We start from the raw sequence: 23,908 nt of genomic DNA, 5'->3' as shown, positions 1-23,908 counted from the left end.
CTTGGAACATAGTGACGGCGAGACTGAAGAGTGGCTAATAATATGCCACTCTCGTTTTATGGTGCCTTCAGATGGGGTCGTGTTCACGAGAAGAGTCCATATGAACGCCCCCCTCTTGTCGACCTCGTAAGTGGGAAGTTTCTGAAAGCTTATTGAAAGTTTATTAGAGTTTTTATTAAACAATATCCATGCTATCCAGAATAAATTCACAAACGAATCACAAAATTAATTAGTTCACAGTTGCATAAACTTCATGTCTGACTTTGGCTGATGGAAGCCAAAATAATTTTTTCCAGTTTGCCAAATAGTGCTGCTCTGCTGAATCACAGTACACAATTGAAGTGAATTTGCTCAGTTACCTCATACTCGCAGATGAACAGAAGTAACTGGACTACTATGTTAACCACCACAATGGGAACAGCATTTTCATCAAGCACATACCAAATAAATGTTCTCTATCAAACTTTGCTGACAATTAAACAGATGTTTTTAATATTGCTGTTATTCTACACCACATTTAGCCTCTGTTTAGGCAAATTGCTTTTAGTGGTTGAGGGGCTTCCGTGGTCAACATGTTTGTCAGCTCTTCATGTAGAACAGAGGAACACCACCTGTGATGGATCCTGGTGGTTACTGTATAGATATATCAACCTGGGTGGGTGACGGACAAGACTGGGCTCCTCATCGCTCTGGAGGAATGGATTGTCCTTATGATTTATAAAAACAGTCCAACTAAAGACCAGAGCCTTCTAGCAGTAGGTTGAATCTCGCTTCCCATCCGGAGGACTGGAGGAGGGGTGCAGCAGTGGGCTGCTGTCGTTGTATAGGGCTTGGGGGGGTTCACTTTAATGGCCTCCGAGATTCCGCTTTTCTCCGCTCATCCAGTCAATCCCGATGAATGTGAGGCTCATGGTCATGAATATGAAGCCCAGTGCTGTGAAAACCGCAGCCTGAAAATCCAAAGCAGATATGTCAATGTAGAATCACCGGGCCCACTTAGATTTACTGGGGGCGACCCCAGACCACCTTTACTGTCTTTTAGAGACTCTAGCAGGTTCAGTTTTAGGGCAGGTATCATATGAAACTAGAATCCATTGGTACCACCCATGTCATACTAACATGTCAGGAAGGAGGCTAAATAACGCTCCAAAGGGGTTTTCAAAGGGGTCCCTTGACCTCTGGCCTCAAGATATGTGAATGAAAATGGATTCTATGGGTGCCCACGAGTCTCCCCTTTACACACTCGCCCACTTTATGTTAATCACATGCAGTTTTTTTCATGCAGTATAAATGTGTTATTTTCGTCTATTCCAAAAATAGTGTTTGAATATTTCTGCATCCTGGGGACTCTAAACAGTCTTGAATTACATAAATTGAGTATCACTGTAATGCTGAGACTCTTGTGGATCCAATGAACCCAACTGTATTCATGTGTGATGATGTTAGTCCCCATAGTAGCCATTTCATTGTAGTGAGACCATTTTTTGAAACGGGACCTCACTGTATAAAATGACCTGTGGTGACCTCTAGGATATTCAGCCTCATGAAACGTTACAGCCACCAACTACAGACCTAGGGCATTCACAGGACGGATGGCTTTCCACGATATACTGACAATAAGGGGGTTTCTGAGCAGTTTACACAACAGAAGGGCTTGCCATCCAATTGCTGAAAAATGCAATTTCCTGCAGAAATCTCAAAATGTCAAAAGTTTTGATCCCAAAACACAACATGGCTTTTTCCTACGATGTCCTTAAAGGTCCTGATGTCTTAATGTGGTATTTTGGAGTGATTATTGATAATTTTTTATCAATTCTCAAGTGGTAAAAATGGTCAAATTTAGCACCAAACATGTGTAAGCTGCACATATGAGCTGCATGTCAAATTAATCTTCAGGTTCCCAGCTTTCAGATGATGTACACCACTTCTATGTGACATCTACTGCTGACCTGCTATCTCCCCCTAAAGACCTCCTGTACGCCCCTAAAAAATGACAAAAACGGCTCTATTGTGGGTCTCAGAGGGTTAACTCTGTTGTTGTGTCAACCCTCTCAGTCAGGGAGGAATATGAACCTACCTGGATCTTTGGTCTGGAGTTAATGGGCTCCTGGTCGGTGGGGATGATGCGAATGTAGAAGAGTCCAGGAAGGATGAAGATCAGACAGGGAGCAGTGGTTGCCCCTATAGACACAGAGGAGGCACAATACATCATTTCATTGTAAAACAGAATTTATCTCAGAGAAAGCTGTTAGCTGTAACAAATAAGCCCGTTGAATGAACAATCTGTTCTTTGCTGAAACTCCAGTACTGTGGCCAACTGCATTTATCTTGGTTTAACAGTACGTTTCTGCCTTTTAACTTACAGTGAGACTATGATAGAAGAAATGACACAATCCTCTGCTTGCAAATGAAGAGTTGAAATCATCAGCAATAAAATACACCCTTGCTCAATTCAATACACTCAGGGGTTTTGCTGCTACATAGTCTTACGTGGTCTGGTATGACCAGTAGCTTATGGGGGCTAATGTTAGCTATTTGCAGACTTTAGATAGTTATTGCTGTGTGATTGATATTACTGATTCAGTTCTCTGACTATGACTCTTCTCTACTATTTTCATTCAGCAAAACGTATATAGCCTCACTTTAAAGACAACTTTGAACTGTAGCAACAGATGAGCGATGTATTTTGGCCTTAAATCAATCAGTGTTTTATAAACCAATAGTAGTATTTAAAAAAACTGTTTTTCACACAGGAAGCCTGACAAGACCAAAGAACTGAAGTCAGACCTGTAAAGACACCATTACAGTAGTTGAGTCTACTACAGCTCTCGCTGACAAAAGTCCAGGGTACGGCGCACCCGTGGGCGTTGTGGGTGTTGCCACAGCCGCACTTTCAGAGAAACATGATTTCATGCCCCCACTTTTTCACGAGATAAAAGGAAACTAAAATCTCTAAAAACAGAGAATGAGTTCTCTATTCATGAAAGGCTGTTGGTCAAGTTAGGTTGATTAAACAGTCAACCAGCCAATCACAGCCATTTGTCCAACACACCAGACCAGAGCAGAGTAATCTTTTGAAGTACGTGCTGCGGTCAGATCAGGTATGAAATCTGTTAAGTAGTTATTAATGTGGACATTTCTTCAGACATCTTAAGAATATATCAAGATATGAAGGACTTTTGAAAAGTCCGGTAACACTTCATTTTACAGGTCCACAAATTTCATGGTAATTAGGTGATAATTTGCAGGTAACCTATTTGAAATTTCTTTGGAATTACTGCCAAATTATCCCAATATTTACCTAAAAATTGATAGAAAATTACTTTATTATATAGGACGGAGTATTAGGGCCACATTGAGGAAAAAAATAAATTTGAGATTTTGAGAATAAAGTCATAATATTATGAGAATAAAGTCATGATATTGTAAAGTAGTAATTTTACGTGTTATTTTAGAGGGGAAATAGAGCAGCCTGCCGCCTGTGTGAACATGAGGAACTTGGATCATCTTGTGAAGTTATACTTTAGTATAGATTTCACAAATAACGAAATACTTCACCTTTTGGCACATCAGCACCACATTATCATCAGTATCAGGACCTTGAAAAGATTGTGCAAGAAACTGCGTTTATTTTGAAGAAAGAACCACATGGACCTGGAGGAAATTAACTCTTTTGTGGAGGAGGAAATTAAATTTTTTCTCGTAAAGTTATGATTTGTTTCTCGTAATATTACGACTATTTTTCTCGTAATATACCTTTATCTCGAAATCTCAGATTTTTTTCCCCCTCAATGTGGCCCTGATACTGTGTCGTAATTATAAACATGATTTAACAATTATATTCCGCTATTTCCCAATAGCTGGTAATTTATTTAATACATTTCCAGGAAAAGAATACAAAGTTAATTGATAAATAGATAATAATTAGCAAACAACTTATTTGAAATTTCTTAAAAAAACAATCCCTGAATCATGACATTAGCTACCAGGTTACATTTGTGTAGATAATAAGTCCCACAATGGTGAGATTTGTGCCTGATCAGAAGTGTCTTCTATTAGTTTTGGATTTCCACCTCCGATGAAGAACAGCCGCTTCTCAAGCCTAAGGGCCCTATTTTAACCATTATATGCTATTTTAGCATATAATCATTAAATCATGTTTATAATAAAGTAACTTTTGATAGTTTGAGGTAAATATTGGGATAATTTGGCCAGAGAAATTTCAAATAGGTTACTTGCTTATTATCACCTGATTACCATGACATTTGCGGACCTGTAAAATGAAGTGTTGCATTAAATCTTGATACATTCGTAAGATGACACTTGAATTGAATTAATAATTATCTTAATGTGAATGTTAAGATTTAGCTCTGCATCCATAACTATTCGGTGCAAGTTGACCATAGTCACTTGGTGATATTGTTCTGTAAATCTGTGTGAGTCGTCTGCATTATTATGGTAAAATAGTTGTCTTTTGTAATCTGAGCTAGTGGGAGCATGTACTGTAGATGTTGAACAGAAGCCAGAGAGGCCCGAGAACGGAGCCTTGGGGAATTCCACATGTCACTTCAGGTCTACTCCGACTCTCTATACTGCACACAATGCTGATGTACAGTTGTTCTCATTTGATATGGAACTCCAAAATGACCAAAACATATTATGGAAGAATAATTCAATGAAAAAAATATTAAAAAACACAAATTAATTATTTCAATGACTTTAAGTCAACTCGTTATTTTAAAATGTGATGTAATTTCGTTAGAGCTTTTTTACAAATACCCCTTTTCGTTCAGGCATTCATAATACTTTCAGGTCTAATATCTCACCAGTTATGCCAAAGATGTCTCGAATGTTAGGAACAAGGATGACCAGCAGGTTGACAATGGAGAGCAGACACACAGCGATGGCGATGTGACGGAGCCAGTTGAAGGGCTTCCCTGGAAACAGTAGCTGCAGGAGTGCACGACGGATCTGACAGAAACACAAGGCGGTGTATCAAACTGTGTCACACAGAGCAACGGGGGGAATATTTCACATCATGCGCACTCAATACAGCATTTTATCAGTAATCAGAATGATTCGAACAACTTTGTAAATCAATAAAATAAAATAAAACCTGGAACTAGATAGCCCACAAATGAATTTCATTTGTTGAATTTATCCAAAGAGTTCTACAAAGCTCAACCTCTAACTTCACCCCACCATCACATGGCAATATTTGAAGATCTCTGGTTTGATGTCACAGGGTCTCGTAATTGGATTCTAAATGTATTATGGACACAGTCCTTGTACCTTTTAGTACTTGACAATGAGGCTAATTCTTTTCAGCAATGTTTCATTGTTTGTACTGATGATTTTTAAGAATTAAAACATGACACTGCACTATTAAATAAAAGTTAGAAACTGTACAGATAATTCAACTAGCAGAATTCCATGTCTCATAATCTTGTATTTCAGCTATATTGCTACTGAAAACTTTTTTTATCTTACTTCATTGCATGCTTTATTTTGATAGCAATGGACCTTTTTCACAGCAGACATTTTGACTTGTCTAAAAGCACAGGTGAAATGAACAACATTAATAACAATGGCTCAGTTCCATTAAGTGTCCCAGTAAGCTATTCCAGGGAGCCAGCATGTGCAATACCAGGACCTTCCCTAAATGGAATACAGCCATCATTTATGTTATTAAATACACCTGTGCTTTTCCAACTATATTATGGATCCCGATCCTGTAATTAAGTGATCTGTTTCTCATTATTATGAGGAAGAAAAATCCATGGGTTAACATGAAGTTAACCACCTTTTCAAGTGGACTCGGGCACGGATCGGCGAACCGTGCTCGAGTACGGTTCGCAGCGTTCACACTAATCAAACAAACTGGACTTTGGGGACAAGTATACTTGGATCCGGGCCCGGGTCCCTAATGTGAAAGCACCCTTAGTGAATGAGAGCAGTATCTAGGCTGCTGAATGAGAGAGGCATCTGCCGATACGTTACACGGAAACACACCGTGTTAATAATAAGCCGACCACCTCACGTAACCGCCAGCTGTGAGCTGTGACCTGTTTTTATAGTCACGCGTGGGCGGAGGTCTGCGTTCTCCGAGTGCCATTCTAGTTGACTATATGAACACAGCTTTTATTTGACAATTTACAGAACCCTGCCCACTTTACTTTTGTATTTAATTTAGTAAAAGAAACAAAGGCATTTCAGGTCAGTGTCAGAGAGCATGTCAGATGGATGTGTCTGTGTGAAGGCCGGACATGTTCTTACAGGAAACAAGACCACGGGTACAGTCAGAGTGACGGCCACCAGGACGGCCAGCCGAACACACAGGATCAGAGTGTCCAGGGGGTCCACCTTACTGTAGGTATGGAGGAGCTCTGCTTCAGTGTTCTCTGCACACACACACACACACACACACGCATATATAAAACATGTGACACTATCATTAAACTGAGCTATGTTCTGCAGGTGACTTAAAGGGATGTTGCTCTCACCGTAGAAGGTCAGATAGCCAAATGTGGCAGTGAGGAAGTACATGACGAACATGCCCAGGATGGAAACATTGCCAATATTCTGCATTCTTCTCTTGGTTGGGCTTTAGGGGAACAAGATGGCAGATGTTTTTTAGCACATACAATACACATATTCGAGAGAGAAAGAAGCATGGCTATTGACAAAGTTTATTTTCAGTTTATATTTAAAGATCGCAGTTGAACAGGTTGTAAACAAATGTCCATGTCAGTATTTTTCCAACTTGGCCAATTAGAATATGCCGCCCACAGCTTGAACTACCTTTGCAAAGGTGCACTATATTTTTTCTCTCAAGCCAATCAGAGCAGATTGTCCTTTTTCAGGAGGTGGGCTTAAAGAGACAGGCTGCTAAAATGGAGTGTTTTATGTCCGGTTCAGACTTCACAACTGCTGCCGGACCTCGCAGTAGGATATTCGATCTAGGTTGTGTCAGAGTAAAAAACACCACCGCCGTTGCGTCTTTGCGCATGGAGCATCCCGTTGATCGCCCGCTTTCGCTTCTCCCTGTGAATTATGTTTTTATTGTTTTCCCATGGAGCCTCGTGGGCCCCTTTACATGGTTGGGCCCGGGGTGTGGGGGGTTGGGGGGGCTTGAGCCCCGGTAAGCCCGTATATTAAGACGGCGGTGCCGGGAGAGTGTGTATTGTCGGAACAGGGGACCGACGTGTAGTCTGTCATGTGTCGCGGCCAAGTCACCACAATAATTTATGAATCTCAATCATCTAATCTGACATAGTGACCATCGTAACCGTCAAAAATATCGTGCAGTCTGATCCTGGCATTAGACAGAGGGTGAATACAGGTATATTCAAACAGTCAGTATGAGAACAATAATGTGTTATTCTAAACATTAAGGCATGTAAACATGTTCTAGTAGACACCAAAATACAAGTACCAACCTGAAAATGAGCATGATATGTCCCCTTTAAACTGTGAACTGTGTTGATTTTCATTTATTTTTTTCATTTAATTTTCAACGGTGAGTTGGGAGAAACGTTTTGGGGCACCATCACAAAATTAGGAATGCAACTTTAAAAAACTAAAAAATTGGCATGTACCATAGATTATTCCTTACTGTCTTTATGTTACAGCCAATAATGTTTTTTCACCTGAAAGGTCCTTGCACATGTGCTGTGGAAGTGCACAATGTGTACAGTATGTGGAGAATGTAAGAATCGAATAATATGTGCGTCTTACTTGCTCAGTTCAGTGTAGATAGGAAGCACTTCAGGGTGACATACAAAAGCAAATGCCAGGATGGGGATGGTGTACGCCGTCTGCAAATCAAGTAACAGAGTAACTTCACACGGTTGTCTCACATGAACCCTGTCCAGCCATGTGCCACGCGTAATATGATGCAGACCACAAATAGTTTTCTACATGTTCAGAGCACACCGCAGTCCTCTGAACAGAGCTCAACAGAAAAGAACAGTTCAACTGCAAATGGTAATTTGTGTGTGCTTTAAGTTCAGGGAGTTCATCTCTGACCTCTTGATTGATGGTGAAGAATTTGGCGGTGCACGTGTCCTCTGGGGCGGCTGTGCTCACAGAGTAGTTGCCAAACACTTCCAGAGGGCAAGCAATGTTGAATCTCTTGTAGATGACCTGGTGTGACAGAGAAAGAGAGTTTGAGGAGGGGAAATAAATGATACCTCTCCTGCCATTGGTAACAAAACAACATATACATTTTGGTACTGTTTGGAATCTCCTCAAAACATATGCTGTTTTAGTTGGTATCTTAACTCTTCTCTACATTATCTCTATATCTATATCAACTACTGTATATCTTCCCAAAGGGAACAAACACTATAGCAGCTGTTGACGGTAACTCATCCCTGTCCAACTAGCTAAAGCCACAAGGATTCAACCTGGAGGCGCTGAGAAGAATAAACTGAGACTACAGCTCTTTAAATCAGGATTGTCTCATTTTTCAACAAATAAGAAAAATGTATTCCATCCGAATAATTTTCCAGATTGGGACTTTCTATTCATTTAATGGAGACCTCTGAGTTATAGCTGCAGTTGCGTAGATTTTATTTTATTTTTGCCCATTTTGGGGGCAGGAGAACAAACTGTAAACACAACATTGACATTATTATTCCCTTATGAAGTTGTTTTTGTTAGCAAACAGTTGGCTTTTTATGCATCCAGCAGACAACATTAACATTCATTTGGATTTGTAGGAGTCTAATATTTACTCTCCTTTTGGGTCTGTTTTAGTCTACCAACTGCAGAGAGAAATATCTGTCTCTTTAGCTGCTAAATGCTCCACTATGCTCACCATCTAGTCTCTAACTGTGTCTGTCTGCTGTTTGCTGATGAGCAGGTAGAGTATATACAGTTGGTTTATCAGAACTTTTTCACTGCTGCCTGCTGCTACTGGATACAAGATTGATGAGAACACTGAGACTGAACCAAAACAGGTAAGTTGTGGCCCTAAATCCAAACCAATGAGGATGGGATTGTAACTACATGGGACACCATTGACATAATAGTCATTGGATCTATTGCTCATGTAGTTCAATGTCATAGCATGGGGTGAAAACTACACAGAAATACATTTATTTACATAATATGGTGTGTGCATGTAAAAAATATATTTTTTCTTCTTCCCCAATACTGTAGTTTGGGTAATTACATTTTCTTGAATTAAAACTTTACAATCTCAATTAAAGGTACTGTGCGTAACATCTGGCGGCATCCAGCGGTGAGGTTGCAGGTTTCAGCCTCTCCCATGTGCCAAGCGTGTAGAAGAACTACGAACTGGATGTGGAAACACAAATGGCCCTATCTAGAGCTGTTGTAAGAGTAGCAAAGGTCATTTGGAGAGCAGAGCCAGTGCGTAGAGTGTGTGTGTACGTGGGAAATGAGTGGTGAAGCAGGAGAGAGAGAGCGGCGGCGAATGTGTGAGAGCGAACAATAAGTGAGCGAGTGGAGCAGAAGACAGTTAGTTTAGCTTTGAGAATATCAAGTGAATGTTCAGTGGAAGTTGCAGTTTGTGCAGAAATAAATGCTGCAGCTCCTCAAGACCAAAAGATGTTTCCCGTGTCTTGTTTCCTGGCGGCTGAGTGGAGTGACGGGGGTTAACTCTGGCGCGAGTAACGTTACGTAATTAACTTCCCTAGACATAACAACAAACATTTCTCCAGAACCACCAGTGCTGTGATAACAGCCGTACAGTAATGCATTGCCTCCATACAGCCAAGTCGCACAGCAGTTCGTGAAAAAGTCACAAAATTTGATGTATTGATTCGTGTACATAGTCATGAATTTCAATTTTTTTTCGTGATTGTCAGCCCGAAATCAATTGTTGTGTAATCCAAGTAATTGTGAACCGGGAAGTATAGAGAGCGGCAGTAATAGGGAGACGGTCGGCGTGGATGGGTGGGTCAAAAAATACAGGACTTTCGCCAAGGAGACCGCTGTTCGTGTCAAAGTTTGATTTATTTGTCACATAACTTAACATAACTTCTGGTGTTATTTTAACCCAAACCGCGATATTTTACTAAACCTAACTAAGTGGTTTTGTTGCCTAAGCCTAACCAAGTCGATCTTTTCCTAAACCTAACTAAGTAGTTTTGTTGCTTAAGCCTAACCAAGTCGATGTTTTCCTAAACCTAACTAAGTAGTTTTGTTGCCTAAGGCTAACCAAGTCGATGTTTTCCTAAACCTAACTAAGTAGTTTTGTTGCTTAAGCCTAACCAAGTCGATGTTTTCCTAAACCTAACTAAGTAGTTTTGTTGCCTAAGGCTAACCAAGTCGATTTTTCCTAAACCTAACTAAGTAGTTTTGTTGCCTAAGCCTATCCAAGTTGATATTTTCCTAAACTTAACAAAGTCGTTTTGTTGCCTAAGCCTAACCAGGTCGATCTATTTCTTGAACCTAACAAAGTTGTTTTATTTTGAAAAGACTATACCGTAAATTGACACGTGCGTCACGTGTTGCTGGACTTTCGTAGGAAAAACGCATAAAAAATATGTTGTTGAAAGTCGTGCTGAGTGCCACGCAAAAAAAGGTAAATTTGTGTCTATGTACACGAATCAAATAGATCAAATTTCGTGAATATTTCACAAACTGCTGTGAGACTGTGTTTGACGATACCCACAGACTCACCGCAGAGAGGAAGAAGACCATGCAGGAGAGAGAGAAGCCACTGGTATAACCAAGATACCCTGCAGAACACATGAAGACAACCCTCAGATACACCTCAGAAAATACACCGAAGGCACTCTGTTACAATAGTGTAAGTGTAATTGCTTTGAGATCATAATTTACCAAATGAACATCATGCTGTATTGAAGAAGACTTGAAACTAGCGATTGAGACCATAAACTCATATTTACAATGTTTACTGAGGTAATAAATCAAGTGAGGAGTAGGCTCATTTTCTCAGACTTCTATATAATCAGACTTCTTTATGCTGCCTGATGGCCATTTTAAAAATGCTAGTTTAAAGGCACTTCTGCATTAGCTTCACTTTTCAGACCCGGAGGTTTCCACCTGGTACATGACTTTTTTATTTTATTTTATTAAACCTTTATTTAGACAGATAATCTTATTGAGACACAACAGCAATACGACACAAAGTTACTGACAGACAGGATATTCATACAAAGACAAAGTCCTGTGTGAAGGTTGTATTAAATTCATTTTACACCATATAATAAGGTGACACAAGGGTCAGGTTCTTTAAAAAAAACTTGAAATAATGAATGACCTTGTACACAGACCGTCCAAAGCATTACTCTGAGGAGTTGTTCAGTGTGATATAATTGAGGGGAAGTGGCATACCCAGGTGTTTCATCAGGGCCAGTGGGAAGATGATGCCGACAGTGACGATGATGATGAGGTAGTTTCCATTCATGAACCAGTCGCTAGGTGCAGAACACATCGCACACACACATACAGTTAAGAATACAGTACACACAGATAAAACCGACATTCAAACTACATTTATAGTAACAGTGAGGTCAGTTCTGTTGTAAAACAAGGCAAACGCGAGCATGGCTCACATACCCCCGCTCACCGCTCGACCCCTACTAAAGGTTTTGCCCTTTTTGAACTAATGAAATGAGTCTATTGAGCACAATGTAGCTTGTTATTAGCTCACCTTCCTCAAGTCCAGGGTGCCCAAAACTACCCCCAAAAGACACAACTAGGCTACACTGTCAACCATCATACCAAATTTAAAGTTCCTAAGTTAAATAGTTCCTGAGTTCTGCTCCGGAAACTAAAGTGAAGCAAAAGAAATGTTTTTGGCCAAAATTGAAGGTTGCATCATGTGTGAGTTTGTAGAATAATCCGCTGCTGCAAATAGACCCCAACAAATGCATAATTTCCTCCTGTTTGAGTACCGTTAGTTAAAAACTAGAAAGACAATCTGTTTCAAGAAATGACTGAGCGTTTTCTTTTTTTTTTAAATTGATGTACATATTTATGAGGTGTTTTTAAAGATTGACGTCTTCAGTAGGAACCAATGGGCTTGGAGCTGAGAGCCACAGACAGGAAGTCAGAAAGTCCTGAGAGATGGACTCTTTTCAGCTTATTATCTTGGACCTGTCTCTGTAATGGGCATATGCAGATGACACTGATTGATTTCAAAGTTGTTAGCAGTACTCACCCAGAGCTTGATGTCAGGCCAAGAAAGGCTTGGATGACCAGCGGCAACTCAGATTTGACTATGAACAGGTAGCTGGACATGGCTGCAGGGGAGGAAAACATAGACAGCCTGAAGAAAGAGTGTTTATTAGTGTACATGGCAACGTGTATTTACATGTTCCCCTCATAACAGTGATGTTCTGGCACATTTGGTTCCCTTGTATACACTGCTACCTACTCATAGTATTCCAGTGTCTTACCTCCTATGTTATGTAGCGTGATGATGACAGCTGCTATAATCTTCCCTGGATGACCAAAAGCTCTCAGGCCCAGCTGCTCGTAGGCCCGAATACCTCAAGAGAGCAATGACAAAGAACCATGTTAACAGACTGACACCTACTACTACTACTACTACTAGCTGAATTGTCCTTCGATACAGGAGAAGGGAAATGAAGAGACAAAGAGAAAGACCCTTTGAAAAGTTTAAGCTCTGAGACTAATGTCAGATTTCCGACAATATTTATCCACATTTAATGAAGCCTCACCCACAACTCCAGCACTGCGTAGCAGCAGATGGACTGAGTAACAGGACAGACAGGCGATACATGTCAGCAGGATCCTGTAAAACACAAAACAGGTACGGTAGGTAGTGTCATTAATGTCACTTCTTACATGTTGATTAGTTTCTGTATTGAGGCATAATTTGCTGCTGACCATTTGGGACGTAATTGTTTTGTGGTGGACAAGCCAGGCTCGAGTTTGTCAGGCGCAATGGAACAAACCACAGGATGATGGAGGAGGGGGGCACCATCATTCCTTTTATTATTTCGAGCAAATATGTATATCTTTGTATTGCCTATAGTGGTCTAATGATGCCAATTGTAGTTGTGTACTTGTACTTCATCTTAAATTTAAATAATTCATCATTGTGAATTGTGGTGCTCCCTCCGGCACTTGGTTAGGTATCATATTAGGTTTAATAAAAATGAAACTTGTGAACATTAGATCAGTGAGGTGTTGTTGTCTTATTTGTCATTATTGTGTTTAGTGTAAGAGCTGCTCCTGCTTATTGCGTCGCTGTAGAGTGTACAGAATATTCACACTTCACCAGTCCTAACATTGTGTTATACACCGATTAGCCATAACATTATGACCACCTGCCTAATATTGAGTAGGTCACCCTTCTGCCGCCAAAACAGCCCTGACCCGTCGAGGCATGGACTCCACTAGACCTCTGAAGGTATGCTGTGGTATTTGGCACCAAGCCGTCAGTAGCAGATCCTTTAAGTCCTGGAAGTTACGAGGTGGGACCTCCGCGGATCGGACTTTGTTTGTCCAGCACATCCCACAGATGCTCGATTGGATTGAGATCTGGAGAATTTGGAGGCCGAGTCAACACCTCGAACTCGTCGCCGTCAACATGATGTAAAAGAAAACGTGATTCATCAGACCAGGTCACCTTCTTCCATTGCTCCGTGGTCCAGTTCTGATGCTCACGTGCCCATTGTAGGCGCTTTTGGCGGTGGACAATTTGAGCTCCAGTAGCTCTTCTATTGGATCGGACAACACGGGCCAGCCTTCGCTCCCCACGTGCATCAATGAGCCTCGGGTCTGACCCTGTCGCCGGTTCACCGGTTTTCCTTCCTTGAACCACTTTTGGTAGGTCCTGACCACTGCAGACCGGGAACATCCCACAAGAGCTGCAGTTCTGGAGATGCTCTGACCCAGTCGTCTAGCCATCACAATTTGACCCTTGTCAAAGTCGCTCACATCCTTACGCTTGCCCATTTTTTCTGCTTCCAACACAAAGTTCAAAATGTTCATTTGCTGCCTCATATATCCTACCCACTGCCAGGTGCCATTGTAATGAGATAGTTAATGTTATTCACTTCACCTGTCAGTGGTCTTAATGTTTTGTCTGATCAGTGTACTTTGTCATAGCTTCATATGGCTTAAGCAATAACCAAGTGTTGTACAATATTGACCTTGTCTCCTCTGTTTGTCTACTGTCTGTAATTTTCAGGGATCCACTGAGGTAGAGAACGTGTGTGTGTGTGTGTGTGTGTGTGTGTGTGTACCACGTTCAGTTGTACTCTCTGTACCAAAGTGTGCATATTTCTGGTACTCACAGGAAAAAGACGATGCCGGTGTTGGACATGGCGTATGACAGACCCAGAATGCCGCTGCCCATGATGGCATTGCTCAGGTTGAAGACAGACATCCCAATGGAGGTTTTACCCTCAAACTGGAAAAGACACAAGACTGGAATATTAACTTCTACGACACAATAACGATAATGACTTCATGTTAGGATGCATATTGTGACATTACATTACAAATCACGTATAGTGTCAACTCAAAAATCATGCTACTTATGCCCTCAAGGGTGACAGTTGTCAGACAGTTGACCATGGCAAGCCGTTTTAACATTTAATAGCTAAGCTTGACTATCCGGAATTAACATTAGAGATATCCACAATTGCATTTTGACTAGTCGTAATTACATTGTGACTAGTCAGAATTCTTATTCAAGATATCTATAACATCATTTTGACTAGTCAAAACGACAGTTAGAGATATCTGTAATTCAGTTTTGAAGTTAGTTTGGTAAGGTTCAAACTTCCTGGATCGATAACTCATAAGCGAAACATTGTTGAAACACCAACAACGGTTCTGTCTAACAGTAGTTAAGAAGACAACGAGCTACAACCTCGGTCTCTATGTACAGCCGGCTGTGAGACGAGCGGTCAGGGACCGCTGTTGATCAGATAGTTAGAAAATGCCATGAAATAGAAAGAGCTCATCATCAAGGAATCTGTGGTGAACAAGAGCTTTGTTCACTAAAGAGTTGTGGTAGGAATTTACAGCGTATTGTAGATTTATTGTCTCCAGACACACTTTATAAACCCATACGGCTGCAGTGCAGCGCCATAGTATTTTTGAATAGCTTCCGCCTCCCGTCTCATCTCGCTCCCTTTCTGACGTAATTACAGATATCTGCAACGTCATTTCGTCACTGGAATTCTGACTAGTCAGAATTTAATTGTAGATTTCTGAAACTGGTATTACAACTAGTCATAATTCACATTATGGATATCCGCAACTGAATTGTGGGTATCCGTAATGATAAACCCCAAACACATGAATGGCAAAATGACATTGCAGATATCACAAATGAATATCCTGTCTAGCTATTAAATGTTAAAACGGCTTGCCATAGTTGTCTTGCGGCACTAAAATGGCCAGAAATGGCCCTGAGACAGAATGCGATCTGAGGTTCTGTTAGTCAAACACTTAACCTCCGGCATTACTCAAAATGTACCCTCTGATGTACAGTAGAATAGCTGTGGATGTCATTTAGAGACCACAGGGATGAACCCCTTATTATAATTATTTTATTGCAAATATTTTTGAATAAAGAGCTTCTAAATCAAATGAGTGAACCAGACAGCTACTGGTTGACATGAGCACCATGCTTGGATTCCAAACAATAAAGAATAAGGATTAATTAAATCTGATGGTCTGACCTGTTTAAGATGTCTGACTGACATCTAATAACAGTCATAATTAAACCAATTACATGATGCATAAACTGTGTGGCCAGGTGTATAGAAGACATTTCATCAAAAAGTTAAAATGTTAATCACGATATCAGCTGTAGACTAAAGTCAAGTGCTCCCTCTTTTTTGACCCCTGTCCTCCCACCCCCTCCTTAATACTGTAGTTTTAATATAGTCCATTAGAACATGATGATAACTTGCACAAGTAAAAAAATAAATGTTATTTGCTGAATTCTACTGTGTAACTGAACACATCTAGGCCTCTCTCTCATACTCACATCTGTGAACTGAGGTCTCTTTGATCCATCACTCTGCTGCAGGAACTTTTCTTCCTCTGGTGGGATTCTGTAATATCCATCACAAACAAAAAAACACTGCACAACTTTTAAATAATATGAATGTACTTGGTTTCACATAGGACACACATATAGGAAACATACCCTCCCTCCACGGGCACAGCAGCGTCATGGTGGTGATTGCCATTTGATAGCTTCTGCAGTTCCATACTTATGACAGAGACATAGGCTGACTTATTCCGTCAGATAGATGTGATTTTTTTCTCAAAAGAATAAAAAGGTGTTGAAGGTGAAATCTGCAAAAGAAGAAACAAAACACAAGCAGCTTAAAACCACCTCATGTCGAATATTTGCACATTTAATTAATAATAATTGTAATATTGACTCTGGAACACTGACTTCATCAAAATGTGAACTGCTTACAATTGCTTCAGTTGTAACTAAATATTTTTTGTGTGTGTGTCATGTTCAGCCATTTGTGTTAAAAACATTGTGATACAATACTAGATGGTGACTGCTTGTGTGTATCTTTAGCCACGCTTTGGTCCAGAGTGAAATAATAATAATTATGATTAAATTAGTGAACGTCAAAACCAGACATGTTGAACAACCTTCAGTTAACAAGGTAAAAGTGAGCATGGCTCACATACCCCCGCTCACCGCTTGACCCCTACTAAAGTAGGGCCAAAGGTGTTGCCCTTTTGGAACTAATGGTATTAGTCTATTGAGCACAATGTAGCTTGTTATTAGCTCACCTTCCTCAAGTCCAGGGTGCCCAAAAGTTTTTGAATTTTGGGCACCCTGGACTTCTAACCCCCCAAAAGGCACAACTAGACCACACTGTCAACCATCAAACCAAATTTAAAGTTCTTAAGTTAAACAGTTTCCGAGTTCTGCTCCGGAAAGAAAAGTGTGACACGCAAACGGACGGAAGGACGGAAGGACAGGCGGAGCGCTATATACCCCCGACTACGTTGTCGCGGGGGTATAATAACAGATGCTAAAAATCTATGCTTAAGGTTATATTTAAAGTCAAGTCAACTTTATTTATATAACCCAATACCACAAATGTGGGCACAATCTGTAGAATATATAACACCATCTATCCATAGACCCCTGATTTGGAAAAACAAGCAAAAAGAAGCCCTTTAAAAACAACCATTTAACAGGAAAAAGGGCAGAAACCTCAGGAGTAGCAAAAGAGGGGTGATCTGTCATCCAGCACAGACATGTTATAGATGTACAGAGAAGACTGAAATAACACTCATCAACTTGGTTTCCAGCAGCAACAGGCAGCTGTTGTCAGTGAAAAAGCTCTGATAAACCCACTGTACTGTACACATCCTGCCCATCAGCAGACAGCAGACAGACACAGTTAGACACTAGCTGGAGAACATAGTGGAGCATTTAGCAGCTAAAGAGACAGATGTGTTTCTCAGCAGTTGGTGGAGAACCAAAGCAGACCCAAAAGGAGAGTAAATATTAGACTCTTACAAATCCAAATGAATGCTAATGTTGTCTGCTGGATGTATAAAAAGCCGACTGTTTGCTAACAAAAACAACTTCATAAGGGAATAATAATGTCAATGTTGTGCTTAGAGTTTGTTCCGCTGCCCCCAAAATGGGCAAACTAAAATAAAATCTACGCGTCTGCTGCTATAACTCAGAGGTCTCAATGAAATGATTAGAAAGCCCCTATCCCTAAATTCTTACTTGATCATGACATCTTTCAAATTATTCTGATGGAATACATTTTTCTTATTTGTTGAAAAATGAGACAATCCTGATGAAAACTACTGTTGTCTTAGCTTATTCTTCTCAGCGCCTCAGCTGCTTCAGCTGGTTGGACAGGGATGAGTTACCATCAACAGCTGCTGTAGTGTTTGTTCCCTTTGGGAAGATATACAGTATACAGTAGCTGCTGGGTGATATAGATATAGAGATAAAGAGCTAAAAACAGAGCTTACATTCATCAAGTGGACACAAACACCACTCCAAAATACTAATGCTAATGTTGCTCCGTGTCTGCTGGATGTGTAATCATTTGGTTACACGTTCACCATAACACCTTTATCAGGATCAGCTTTATTGGCCAAGTGTGTTTATGAATTTGATTTGTTGCTCTTAATGTACAGAAATAAACATGTAGCTATTAAGCAATAAATCTCTGTCTGGGTATGTATGTACTGTATGTGGGTGGGTATGTCCTTCGCGTATCTTGAGAACCGCACATCCGATCTACCTCACACTTGGCGGGTGTATTGCTGCGGATCCCAAGGGAGTGCTTTGTCAAATTTGGTGCAATTTGGACATGCAACATGTTCAATATTAATAAACTTTGAATAAACAAGCACACAGGGCTCTGTGCAGCAGTGGGGGCTTTAGGGCTCTGCAGACCGGGGCTCGCTGCATCTCAAATTGTGTATGTTTTGCCGTAGCCTACTAATTTATAACACTAATAAACCCTTGAAATCGTATACCAACGTACTGCATACTATTATACTCAATCAGTATGTACTGCATACTACCAACTAAGGCAACGATTAATTATGATTTTACCAGCAGACTGAAGTAGGCTATGCTCAGGCGAAGGCCGGACCGGTTTCAAGGCACCCCGTAGCGGCTCTCAAATCTCCGAAAACGATGGCAGCAAATTTTCAAACAGACAAACCTGGAGAAAACCCACAACACAGAACACAGAACCGAGCCAGATTCAAACCAGCAACCCTCCTGCAGGCGACAGTGCTAACCACTGCACCATCGTGCAGCCCAGCTATTACAGTGGCAGTAGTCAGTATGTTTTTGGCATCATTGGGCAAAAATTCCATAATAACCTTTCAGCATATTTTAATTCAAGTGTTCTGAGAGATAACTAGATATCTACACCTCCTCATGGCTCTGTTTTCAGGCTTTAGAAAATCTAGCCCGTGACGGGAGACTTTGACCAATCACAGGTCATTTCAGAGAGAGCGTTCCTATTGGCTGTGCTCCGGTCATGTGACCGTAACTTGGCGTTCCTTCAACAGATTTCACAATGGCTTTTGCGTCACAAACGTTCTCATTTTACATATAAACAGTAACCTACAAGATGATTCTGAAGACATTTGAGGAGAGAAATAGGCATTATAGCAACAGAATATTGATTCATATTTGATCAGCGCTGCCTAGTTTGGTTTGGTCGGAATTCGCGAGTAATCGACAGCCGGCTCTCATAGACAGCAGCTGGACGGCAGACTCCAGATCAGCTCTGACTGGTTGTTTTCCTCCTGTCTGAAATCCAACAGATGCTGTTAGGAGCACCTGAGGACACAGATGCACATGATGTTTTTCAGATTATTCTTCTGCCATTGTTAAAAAAACAACTTACTAGCCAGCGTTAGCTAACATATTCAGAGAATTATTCCACCTCCACTTACACTCCGTCCACAAAAATATGTTATCATATACGGCCGTTTTTACCCTGGGCCTCCAGGTGGATGAATCCGGCCCTGCAGGTGTTTTTATAAAATCTGAATCCAGTATGGAATCTGTTTATGGAAACTACATTTTTAAAATGTGGTAACTATTTAGCTATAGATTTCACAACTCTGTCACAAATGTTATTAAAAATGAATATTGACCAGTTGAACAGTGCAGACCAGACCAGACCTGAATAGTTTGTGCATTGATCTTTACTAATAAAACCAATGCAAACCTCAGCCAGAATTGTCATATATTAGAATTACATTCTGTATTGGTGGGCCAAGCTCCAGTGAAAGGCAATGTGACTCTACAGATAAGAGGCTGGAGTGAAGCCAAGTCTGGACGGCTCCAGCTATGGATATCTCCACCCTGTAGGCCTCTGGAACGACAGACAGAGTGATAACAGCTGAGAATGACCTCCCTGCTCAAACATTACTAAGCTCAGACATTGACATTTTGTACATAGTCATCTATTTGTAAATACTGTCCCTACGCAGAGAGAGATTTTACATTGTCATGCACTTTATTGGCATTACTAAATATATTCATATTTCACAGGGAGAAAATCAAAGGCATATATTTTAATATGTGTATTATGCTGTTGACATGCAGTTCAGGTGGTAGTAGAGCATTCACAACACATATACCTTTACATACTAGTTAACTGAGGTGTATGTGCTCAAAAGCATCTCTTATGAAATTGGAAATTGATGATTGAGACTGTAAGTTAGCCGTAATTAAACACCTCACGCTTAAATTGGGGATTCCAGGTGATCCAGATCAGGATCAGGTACTGGTCTTACTTTAATAATACTTTAATGAAGTAGGATGTGTGTTTGCACTGTGTCTCAACATGTAAAAAAGGCACTAGTTAATCTTATCGGGGCTCTAAACTCCTAACTGTGATCACATCATAACATCTGAACTCGGATAAATGATGCATTTCTATAGCTTAGCAAATTTCACACATGATCAAACAGTTGTTTGAACCTGTTTTTTTTGTTTTATATATATATATATATATATCAGGTGAATCTCTTTAACCATGCAGGACAGTATCCCATTATAAAAGCCAGTTGTGAATAAGGAAAATAAGTGAGTATATAAAGTCACAGTTTCCTGTGGCCGCCTGCTCACCTGATACTATCCCACTTATTGTGATGCAGGTGCACCCACCCACCCTGAGCACCAATCAGGTCCAAGAGTCTCTTGCCAATAGCTTTTTGGCCAAACGTTTACAACTGTAAACAGAAACTTCTATTTTGGACGCCGTGCTGCAGCATGTGCTTTCAGTAGGTCGTTGGGAATCAAATGTTCAAGCATTATTTATGCAACAAAAAGCAACAATCTGGAAACCAGCTAGTGTTAACACACTTTAAAATTGAAATGATGACACTGAACTGAATAGATGCAATAGGCTGAGTAAGCAAAGAAAACGCTTAAAAGAATAGTTTGACATTTTGGGAGTCCCCTTGTTTTCTTTTTGGGAGTCAGATGTTCAGATGGATCTAAACCTCATGTCAGCCTCAAGTACAGAGCTGGAGTCAGGACTAGGTCTAGGTCTGTTTAGCATGAAGACAGACCAGCCTGGCTCCGTCCAAAGTTCAAAAATACACCTACAGTACCAACACCTCTAAAGCTCACTGACGAACATGTAGTATCTCATTTGTTTAATCTGTACACAAACAGAAATGTAAATTTGAATGTTTATTACATTTCTGTTTGTGTTTTCTGTGAGTGATATATCCAACTGAATATCACACTTTTGGAGAAAAAGTGAATAATTAAATTTTTTTTTTCTCTCTTATTATTATTCGAAAAATGTTTTTTTTTTTTTTTTACATGATCCAAAGACATTTGAAACATATTCATAAGCCTGCAGAAAGAAAATGCAAGCCTTTAACATACTTCATACTGTTTTCACTGGGATAGAGTATATATACAGTATAAAGCCTGCCACACGGTGAGGTAGGAAGGAACAGAAAGTGTACAATGTGTGCCTGAATTAGGCCCTGCCCTATTTTCCAAGTATGTAATGTGTACATCTACAGCTTATATAATACTGTCACCTTTTTTAAAAAATTTTTTTTAATGTGTTTTGGTCTTTTTAAAAAATGTGCAGCACATTAAGCTCTATTGGAGATCTACAGTATGACATCAAGCAACAGCTGAGATTCCTGTTTACCTCAACACCAGCAAAAGTGTGTGTTCTGTTGTTGTTGTTGTTTTGGTGTTTTTCCTGAACTTCACATTTATGTGTAGTAGTCGACATACATGTTGTGAATGCATTAAAGCACTTGCCCATTATCTTTTTTTTCTTCACTTATTTCTCACTCCACAAATATCTGAAAATATTTGTACATGAAAACTCACCATTTACTTTTTAAAATGTAAATTCTTAGAAAGACATCAAGAGTAACAATAACACTGTAGCGCGAACAATGTTAGTACTGCAGATCCACCAAATCCACAAAGTTACATTAATAATTAATTTGGAAAATAATTAGTAAAAAAAAATTGTTAATAGTAAATTGCTTGAAATACAATTATAATCTCAAGAGGAATCATTCTCAAGCTCATTTATAGAGTTACTTTGAGAAGGGCTACCAAGAACTCAGTGGAGTTGTTCCACATCTGGAGCACAGCTGCATAACCTGAGCATACTTTCAAAATCAACGCCCGTGAGCACTGGCTGGTGCCTGTAACAAAGCCTCTACACCATGGGTCTTCACTCTTCCTGAGCAGACCTCAAGTAGCCAAACCACGTGGCAGCAGAGCAGCTCCAGCTCAGCCAGAAGAACGGAGTGAGTGACTTACCGGTACCTCCAGAAGCAGGCCCAGCTGACTCTCTGAAGCAGAGGGGGGGAACTGTGTGGTGAAGTCCTGGGATCAGAGGTGTCGTTTTGGGCTGAGAGGATTAGTAAAACACTCGCCCGTGTTTGTGGAGCCCCGGAGAGAAGCCCAGAGCGACTCAGGGAGAGGTTGGGGAGAGGGGAGCAAATGTGGGAGCAGGCAGAGAGTAGGGAGGGCTGCTGAAAATGACGGTTTCAAGTTTCTTGTGATGTCACATGTAGAGGCACTCCTCTTCCTTTCCAAAAAGGAGAAAACAAGTTAACTATGACTTTTGGTCAGGCCTCCGCTCCGGTGATGGATTGCTCTGTGGGGAATTCAGTGGGGCTCCTATGGCCTGGTCTCACACACACTGGGCCCATTGAATTGTTTCCATGTTTCAAATCTCTTCCCACTCCCCTGCCTCTGAGTTGTGGTAACAGCGGAAATATGGTGAGGTGATCAGCACGGGGTTACATAAGAGAGCCTGGCTGCTGGTGGGCAGCTCTGCATTAGAAGCAAACTGGAAAAAGCTAGCGCTCTTAGATCAATATGGAAAGGTTCCACAGAAAGGTAAATATATAAACCAGCATTCCCCAGAAATGTCTGAGGTGACCTGAGCTGTTTGAAAAAACAGATGGTCCAGGATACACACATTCCCATGGTTATTTTGGTGTATTGTTTCCACACAGGAACACACTTTCAGCTGTGTGTGTGTGTGTGTGTGTGTGTGTGTGTGTGTGTGTGTGTGGAGGTATGGCTGCTCTAACAATGTTACTCAATCCAAACATTTGGAATGATTTCTTTTGACATATAAAATCTTTTTGGTGTGAATGTGTCTGACTGTACGTGCTGAAAAGGAGCATTGAACAAAACCCTGGATAAAGAATGTATAAATGGTGGTAAATAGTAGAGTTGTGACGTAAGTACGATTTCCCCAGGACATTTAATAAGTACTAGCACTTTTACCAGTGCAGGAATTCAGAAGTACTTCTATACTTGTACATCAGTGAAATGTTCAGTGCAGGACTTTAACGGAGTATTATTCTACCGTCTAATCAATATATTTGAGCACTGTTTGACAGGTGGAATTTACCCCTGGTGAGATAAATCTAAACCAAAGCTTCAAAAAAAGCAAACCTATGGCTTGGGAAGGGATACTCCAGTGATTTAGTATGTCACTTCCACAAAATTGTGGGACTCACAAGAGATGGATCAAAATCAAAGAGGTTGAGACATCCTGACTTTTAGTATGGGTTAATCTCCAAAAACCCTGGATCCTTTATTTCCAATAATACAAACCACTAGTGTCTTTCATGAGACACTTGGTAAGCTCCCAAGTCTTTCAAACTTCACATCTCCAGTTTGTAACACAGATCTTTTGTTATAAATGTGTTGTCTACATGAACAAGCTCAAAAAACCATAGACATATATACATAGACGCCTCATTGAATCCTGGATCGTACGACAACGTGGGCGCCATATTGGACCAGGCAAGGCTGGCCTGTAACCCTATACAAGTGAACGGGGGAGCTGCCGTTTTTCTGAATAAAAAGCACTACAACGTCTACATTTCTCAACCGATTTTAACGAGTCGTTTTATATTCAAACGTTTATGATCG

The 23,908-nt window shown here is 40.5% G+C and overlaps 1 protein-coding gene across 2 annotated transcripts; it reads right to left on the bottom strand.

The window, feature by feature from the left end:
• Window positions 1-369: 369 nt before the first annotated feature.
• On the bottom strand, window positions 370-22,415 carry slc38a5b (solute carrier family 38 member 5b). Of its 2 annotated transcripts, none has more exons than XM_074643055.1 (16): window positions 22,274-22,415; window positions 16,139-16,290; window positions 15,977-16,043; window positions 14,268-14,383; window positions 12,684-12,757; window positions 12,399-12,491; window positions 12,161-12,242; window positions 11,332-11,414; window positions 10,654-10,712; window positions 8,029-8,145; window positions 7,738-7,817; window positions 6,504-6,604; window positions 6,277-6,401; window positions 4,827-4,971; window positions 2,078-2,181; window positions 370-950 (listed from the first exon to the last, which is right to left on the bottom strand). In XM_074643055.1, the coding sequence occupies exons 2-16, from the start codon at window positions 16,201-16,203 to the stop codon at window positions 846-848; spliced, it is 1,416 nt and encodes a 471-aa protein (XP_074499156.1). In that variant the 5' UTR covers window positions 16,204-16,290; window positions 22,274-22,415; the 3' UTR covers window positions 370-845. The 2 variants fall into 2 exon arrangements, with proteins under 2 accessions (XP_074499156.1, XP_074499157.1); XM_074643056.1 differs by having other exon boundaries at window positions 16,139-16,283; window positions 22,266-22,387.
• Between the last annotated feature and the right edge of the window lie 1,493 nt (window positions 22,416-23,908).

The sequence above is a fragment of the Sebastes fasciatus genome, chromosome 8 (assembly GCF_043250625.1).
Source record: "Sebastes fasciatus isolate fSebFas1 chromosome 8, fSebFas1.pri, whole genome shotgun sequence".
Classification (NCBI taxonomy): Eukaryota; Metazoa; Chordata; class Actinopteri; order Perciformes; family Sebastidae; genus Sebastes; species Sebastes fasciatus.
Note: the sequence above shows the minus strand (reverse complement) of the source record. Positions and strands in the feature narration are given on the sequence as shown.